This window comes from Octopus bimaculoides, chromosome 13, assembly GCF_001194135.2.
Source record: "Octopus bimaculoides isolate UCB-OBI-ISO-001 chromosome 13, ASM119413v2, whole genome shotgun sequence".
NCBI classification, from domain to species: domain Eukaryota; kingdom Metazoa; phylum Mollusca; class Cephalopoda; order Octopoda; family Octopodidae; genus Octopus; species Octopus bimaculoides.
Genome location: NC_068993.1, coordinates 9,600,969 through 9,608,693, shown reverse-complemented (window position 1 = coordinate 9,608,693; position 7,725 = coordinate 9,600,969). Strand labels below are relative to the sequence as shown.

Genomic DNA, 7,725 nt, shown 5'->3' with positions numbered 1-7,725 from the left:
TGGTCTTGTTGCTGCTAAACTTGGAATTATTTCATTGTTATTAACTCATTCAGTTTTCTGCTATTCTCAATAAAAGGGATCAGTGTTTATTCAGCTATTATTATTATTTCATATCATTGTTGCCATCCAATGTGCTCGCTCTTTCCCATAATGATTCTTCTTTTCCCAAGAATCCTAGGTAATGTACACCAAAACTGATAAATAGTTGTTTATGCAACAATGGCGTATTAACTGATTACTAATAATTACAATACAAAGGTGCAGGTGTAGCTGTGTAGTAGGAAGCTGGTTTCCCAACCACATGGTTCTGGGTTCAGTTCCACTGTGTCGCACCTTGGGCAAGTGTCTACCATAGCCTTGGGCCAACCAAAGCCTTGAGTGGATTTGGTAGATGAAAACTGGAAGAAGCCTGTGTGTGTGTTTGTTCTTCAGTGAAACTGAACCAGGAATCCTGTGGTTGGTAAGCAAGCTACTTACCATACCGCCACTTCTGCACCTATATAATATTGGTATTTGTTTCTTGTGCAAAATTTGCTCCCAATTCACATGGTTTTGGCTTCAGCCCTACTGCATGGTGCCTTGAGCAAGTATCTTCTTTTACAGTCCATGTGTATGTGTTTATATATATATATATCCATCCCCTAACTCCCTTTTATATATCTTGTGTATGTTGATCTTTACTATTGTATACATTTGGGCACGTGGCACATTCAGTTGACATTTGTAAGGTCATGAGTTCAATTCCCAGCAATGTGCTTGTGTCCTTGAGCAAGACACTTTATTTCACACTGCTCCAGTCCACTGAACTGACAACCACACAGCCAGTATCATCCCCTCTAGAATTCTCTACTTACAACTTTGGAAGGGAAATAGTACACTCATTCTTGGCGTTAGGAAGGGCATCCAGCTGTAGAAACTCTGCCAAATCAGATTGGAGCCTGGTGTGGCCATCTGGTTTCACCAGTCCTCAGTCAAATCGTCCAACCCATGCTAGCATGGAAAGCAGACGTTAAACGATGATGATGATGATTCATCTCCCCAGTTTTGGAAGGCATCCAATGGCCACATGCACAATGCCTTCCAAACCAATCGAAGCAAAGCAAGAAATAATAATCAAAATAGTTTAAAGAACTGCAGTGGTTAACTGCTAGGTTTTAATCGAGCGCATACATCACTTGCCTTCTCTTTTGAATCTTCTAGTTTCGCTATGCGGGATCCAAACTGAATGGCTCTTTTAGGCTGCACAGCAGTCTTAGTGAAACCAAGTTTAAACGAGCATAACCGAAGCAATAACTTTTCACCAACACCTCGCAGCAGAGTCAGGTCCACCTGGAGAGAAAGAGCAGAGGGGAAAAAAAAAATATATATATATATTTGCTATAAATAGGTGCCGGAGTGGTGAGTAGCTTGCTTACCAACCACATGGTCCCAGGTTCAGTCCCAGTGCGTTACACCTTGGGCAAGTGTCTGCTATAGTTTCAGGCTGACCAAAGCCTTGTGAGTGGATTTGGTAGACGGAAACTGCAAGAAGCCCATCGTATATGTATATGTCTGTTTGTCCCCCCAACATCGCTTGACAACCGATGCTGGTGTGTTTATGTCCCTGTAACTTAGTGGTTCAGTAAAAGTGCCTGATTTCAGTCTAACAAATTTTACTCCAATGGCATTGGTCAAGCAATGGTGTTGATTGAGGAAACTTCTTAACTATATTCATATTCATGACGTGTAATATATTTGACTTGTCATTTTTATTGTGTTTGAAAATTTCATATAGCTAAGGTGATCTTTAAACCAAGATCTTTGGGCACAGTTAAAATTGATTTTGCTAACATTAACAGTGTGTTTTATTTTATCAATTCCCAGAAGGATGAAAGTCAACTTTGCCAAGTTTCAAATGCAGAATGCGTGTCACCAGACTCGATGCTTTAATGGTCAACCTGTACAACTTAGAAACTAGAGAAAGCAGCAAGAACCAAAACTGATGCAATAGATTCTCAAATAAAATGCTTTTAAATATTTCTGTTTAATTCTATGAAAGAGCGAGAGGGACACACACAATGGTCAGGAATGTAATAAGGTACAGCACGTATTTGTCGACCACACGGTGATAAGTTTGCACCTTATTCGTCATAACCATTGCGTTGTCCTTGTAGATAAGGGATAATATAACTTTTACATGTCTCAGGTGGAGTTTTGTTTTCCTGATTAGGTTCAATACTATGCAGGGAAGACAAATGTTAAATGATGATGATGATATACATCAACATCATTTAACGTCCATGGGTTGGATGGTTTGACCAGAGCTGGAAAGTGGCACCAGACTCCAGTCTGCTTTGACATGGTTTCTACAGCCAGATACCCTCCCTAATGCCAACCACTCTACAGAGTGTGCAGGCTGCTTTTACATGACACCAAACAGGCACTTTATATATATATATACATACACATTATGAGCATTGCCCATACTCCCTGCTAGCATGGATTGGACATGGATCCAGCAAATTGTACGTTCACTCATGTGGTCTAGAGCAAGGGTTCTCAACCATTTTTTTTACCTATGGACCCCTTTGATTACTCTTTTATTCTGGTGGACACCCATAGCCATTCAATGTTTAGAACCTAGTTTTATATTCCTATTTTGTTTTACATCCATTAACAGTGTAAATTGTTAGAGAATGAAACTCAGCTGTTTCTTGCAATACATACCAATACATCTAAAGCAAAACTGTTTTAGAGGCCCTTAAAATACTATTGTGGGTCCCGAATTTACTATTTTATTGTGTAGATCCCCAAAAATCTCACATGAACCCCAGTTGAGAACCACTGGGATAGACAAAGGTTTAAAGCAAAACAAAAATACTGTCAGCAGACTTACCTTTTTATAAGCAGGTATTTGAGCAACGAAGTTGATAAATTTTTCATCCAAATAAGGAAAACGTGCTTCTCTGCCATGGTCTGATATAACACTGTAAAGTTAACAATGATGACTGCTATAATACACATATAAAACACACACACACACATATTTTTTTTTATTAAAGCTTGATCACAACTGTCTGACAAACGGGAACATGAAACTGAGTCACAGTTCTTTGTGATGTTTTTGCAGCTTTAATAATATTACTCTGCCTTTGGTATTCAAGTACTATTTTCCCCCACCTTGTTTTGCATTTATATACTTACTCGTGTATGTATGTGTATATATATATATATATATAATAGAAATATGTTACAAAAACAAAATAGAAACTACACCTGGAAATGTAGAGGGAAAAATAAGCGAAAGTGCACATTGGAAATCAAAAAAAGTAAAGGCTCTTTATGAAAAGTAACGATAGATATATACAATTAGATGAACTGAGGTAGGAATAAAAGTCATTATTGTGAGTTGTTAAAGAGATTCAAAAGCATACCGGCTTCGTAATATTACTAATCATTGCTTTGAAAGCACACTGAATACTGAACGGTGTCAGGTCTACTAGTCCCTGAGTGTATGTATGTATATATATCACACATATATACATTTATATGTACACACACACACATATAAATACATATATGGGAGCTTCTAAACATTCATTTAATCTGTTAGGGAAATTTCGTTGCTATTTCTAAGATTTTCCATCATGAAAAACCTTTAGTTACGTTTTGTTTCAAATACCAGGTCAGTAACATAGTTATTTTACTAAATCCTTCCAACTTCTTGAATATTGTCAATATTATTTGAACCACAAAGAGATTTCCAATTGAAATATGGTTATGAAAGGACTAAAACATCAAGGAAATGGGTGACTTACCGATCATCACGTCCAAGGTTCCGTGCAGATATACGGTTTACTTCAGTTTGCAATTCTTGTATAAGCCCCTGCCAGCCATCTTTACTGAACAAAGAACAAATTTTATAATCAGAAGATTAATTAAGTAATTAACAAGAATGTAACAAACAAAAATCAAAATTACTATTTTTAAATCTCACAGAAAAGGAGGAGGTTGTGCATTTGTCTTCCAATGTTGTGATATTGTTTATATACTTAAAAGCATAAAACAAAATAATATTTCAATGAGTGACGATGCTTATATCTGCTGTAAAAACATGTCCAATTTTGAATTATTTGTCATATAAAAGTCCAGGGAAATAAATACCTTCCTGGAAAACAAGTAAAGGTTGGTGTCAGGAAAAGCATCTTGCCACAGAACACTGCTTCAACAGTTTCTCATCCAAACCATGGAAAAAAAAATTGGACAAGGCGCAGGAGTGGCTGTGTGGTAAGTAGCTTGCTTACCAACCACATGGTTCCCGGTTCATTCCCACTGCGTGGCACCTTGGGCAGGTGTCTTCTACTATAGCCTCGGGCCAACCAAAGCCTTGTGAGTGGATTTGGTAGACGGAAACTGAAAGAAGCCTGTCAAATGTATATATATATATATATATATATGTTTGTGTGTCTGTGTTTGTCCCCCCAACATCGCTTGACAACCGATGCTGGTGTGTTTACGTCCCCGTAACTTAGCAGTTCAGCAAAAGAGACCGATAGAATAAGTACTAGGCTTACAAAGAATAAGTCTTGGGATTGATTTACTCGACTAAAGGCGGTGCTCCAACATGGCCACAGTCAAATGACTGAAACTAGTAAAAGAGTAAAGAGTAAATACCTACAAATGAAAACATTAAATACATAACAATTTCTGATACAAACCTGAATGAGGATCTATGTCTTGAATAACCAGCAAATAACTCATCTGCTCCCATTCCACATAAGATTACCTGAAGAAAGATGGAAGAGTCAATGAAAAACAAGACAAAAGCCAGGCTTAATAAACTTCATTTTATTGAGTCACATAAACAAGGATTATCTTTCCCTTCGTATTTTTTTTTATTTGTTTATCTATATTTACTTAGTGCAGACATGGCTTCCCAACCATGTTCATTAATTCAGGGTCACAAGATATTCCTGTATTGAATGAAAATACCTCATGGTATACCTATCTGTGTTGACTGCTTCCCTTTGGCATGAGTGGTGTGGCTTTTGTCCTTCACTGACTGAGGTCATTCAGAAAATAAGTACCAGGGATTAAAAAACTATTCATAAACAATGCCCCAGCATGGCCACATTCCAATGATTGAAACTAATGAAAAAAATAAATAAATAAAAGAATAATGTTCTACAAATTACCTTAGCTCGACTGTAAAACAGCTTTCCTTTATTGGGGCCATTTCCCAGAATTCCAAGGCCTCGACTTGCAAACCATATGGCGCATCCAATGCTGTCGTCTAACACAGAGCACAATGGATAGAGCAAATGGGACACACATTTCTGCCTGAAAATAATATTTCATACACATGAAGAAGATTTATAAACTTTGTAAAGTGATTGGCATTAAGAAGTTCTTGGGGAGATTCAGCATGACAGGGTGAGACAAGGCTGGCCCTTTGAAATACAGGCACAACAGAAACAGGAAGAAAGAGTGAGAGAAAGTTGTGCTGAAAGAGTACAGCAGGGTTCGCCACCATCCCCTGCCAGAGCCTCGTGGAGCTTTAGGTGTTTTCGCTCAATAAACACTCACAACGCCCGGTCTGGGAATTGAAACCATGATCCCACAACTGCGAGTCCACTGCCTGAACCACTGGGCTATTGCACCTCCATGGGTTTAGATAAATATATATATATAACATGAAATAGAGATAAAAAGAAGTCAGTATCTTACCTGATTTCTTGCAGTTCGTCTTTGGTTACATTAATCTACCAAAAAATTAAAAATACATGTTTAAGTGTTGTGACTCTTTAAAGGTGAAAGATTTTTTCTATTGATTAAAAGAGATTATAAATGTAACAATCATGATCTAGTGAGTTCAGTTCCTGGATTGGGCTGTGTGTTGTATTCTTGAGCAAGACACTTTATTTCACGTTGCTCCAGTTCACTCAGCTGTAGAAATGAGTTGCAACGTCACTGGTGCCAAGCTGTATCGGCCCCTTTGCCTTTCCCTTGGATAACATCAGTGGTGTGGAGAGAAGGAAGGCTGCTGGTCTTCTATAAAACAACCTTGCTCGGACTTGTGCCTTGGAGGGGAACTTTCTAGGTGCAATCCCATTCCTGACCAAAGGATGGAGGGGTCATCTTCTAAATGTAAATGTGGAGAAAACAGCTTTCATTTCTCAAGATGAGATTAAGGTTAATGGTTGGGAGAAATATGTTTGTGTTAACAGCAACACTTCAGGAAAGAGAATGGAGGGATCTCCATCTATTGACAAAGATGATTCAGTTATTCAATCAACCATATTACCTGCTCACTGGATTAACATGTAAGCATGACTGAGCATTCACAGAGCAGGAGAGAAAGAGAGAGAGATTGAGAGACATAAAGACAAAGTGAAAACAGAGAGCATTTCTAGTAACTTACCTCAACAAAGTTCCATTTTCTACGAGGGTTAAGTTCTTCAAGGGCAGTGTAACCGGTCAATCGATCAGGGACTAAGAAAGGGTTTTTATCAGCAGATGTTGTTGTATGATCATCTCCTAATCTTAAGATAAAAAGAAAAAAAATATATCACTGTTTTTAATTTGCATTATCATAAAGAAAAGAAGTAAAACAGAATAAAAAGGAGGCACAATTTAACAAATTAATGAAATAATAAAATTCTAAATTCTACAATTGTTGTTGTTTAATCCTAGCTCAGGCCTGATTAACTGTAAAATATGACCAATCTTTTTCCCCACAATGTTGGTTTCAAAATTTGGCACAAGGCTAGCAGTTTCAATTATATCAACCCCAGTGATAAACTGGTACTTATTTTATAAACCCCATAAGGATGAAAGTCAAAGTCAATCTTGGTAGAGTTTGAACTCAGAACATGAAGACAGATGAGATGCCACTGAGCATGTTGCTTGGTGTGCTAATGATTCTGCCAGCTCAGTGCCTTCCTCTCCATAATACTGACCTTCTGGAACTCCCATCATGCTCATCATGTCTTTTCTGCAGGTGTTTAATTTGTAGTAGTTTAAGCAGAATGTTAATGGCATCAATTTTACCAATTTCAGAGGGTCTGTAAAAGCCATGGGTACTGCCCCTTACTCCAGACCCAGCAAGTAAAAAAGGAAATAATGCCCAGAAAATAAAAAATAAAAAACACCCCAAGTTTTAACTCAATCCTTTCTACTATAGGTACAAGGCCTGAAGATTGGGGAGAGGGGGATAGCCGATTACATTGACCCCAGTACACAACTGGTACTTCATTTATCAACCCCAAAAGGGTGAAAGACAAAGTCGACCTCGGCGGAATTTGAACTCAGAACATAAGGACAGACAAAATATCACTAAGCATTTTGCCTGGCATGTTAACGATTCTTTTTTTTACTCTAGGCACAAGGACCAAAATTTTGGAGGAGGGGACCAGTCGATGAGATCGACTCCAGTACACAACTGGTACTTAATTTATCGACCTCGAAAGGATGAAAGGCAAAGTCGACCTCAGCGGAATTTGAACTCAGAATGTAAAGACAGACGAAATACCACTAAGCATTTTGCCCAGCATGCTAACGATTCTGCCAGCTCACCACCTAAGCCTGAGGCTACACAAAAACCTGGGATTAAATAAGAACAGCAACAAAAAATTTTTTTAAATGATGTAAAAAGGAAGAAAATAAAATAAGAAGCAGTTGGAGAATCATCTTACCCATTGTTTCTTTTATCTTCTTTTTTCTTCTTCTGTTGTTGTTGTTGTTCTG

The 7,725-nt window shown here is 37.9% G+C and overlaps 1 protein-coding gene across 1 annotated transcript in view; it reads right to left on the bottom strand.

Moving 5' to 3' along the window:
• Positions 1-1,122: 1,122 nt before the first annotated feature.
• Positions 1,123-7,725, bottom strand: part of LOC106876099 (asparagine synthetase domain-containing protein 1) — a 12,433-nt gene continuing 5,830 nt past the window's right edge. The window contains exons 8-15 of the mRNA XM_014924545.2: positions 7,674-7,722; positions 6,401-6,521; positions 5,707-5,741; positions 5,175-5,319; positions 4,698-4,765; positions 3,798-3,881; positions 2,876-2,966; positions 1,123-1,329 (exon numbers count right to left, since the gene is read on the bottom strand). Of these exons, the coding sequence (XP_014780031.1) occupies positions 1,141-1,329; positions 2,876-2,966; positions 3,798-3,881; positions 4,698-4,765; positions 5,175-5,319; positions 5,707-5,741; positions 6,401-6,521; positions 7,674-7,722 (782 nt within the window). The 3' untranslated portion in view covers positions 1,123-1,140. The remainder of the gene's footprint in view (positions 1,330-2,875; positions 2,967-3,797; positions 3,882-4,697; positions 4,766-5,174; positions 5,320-5,706; positions 5,742-6,400; positions 6,522-7,673; positions 7,723-7,725) is intronic.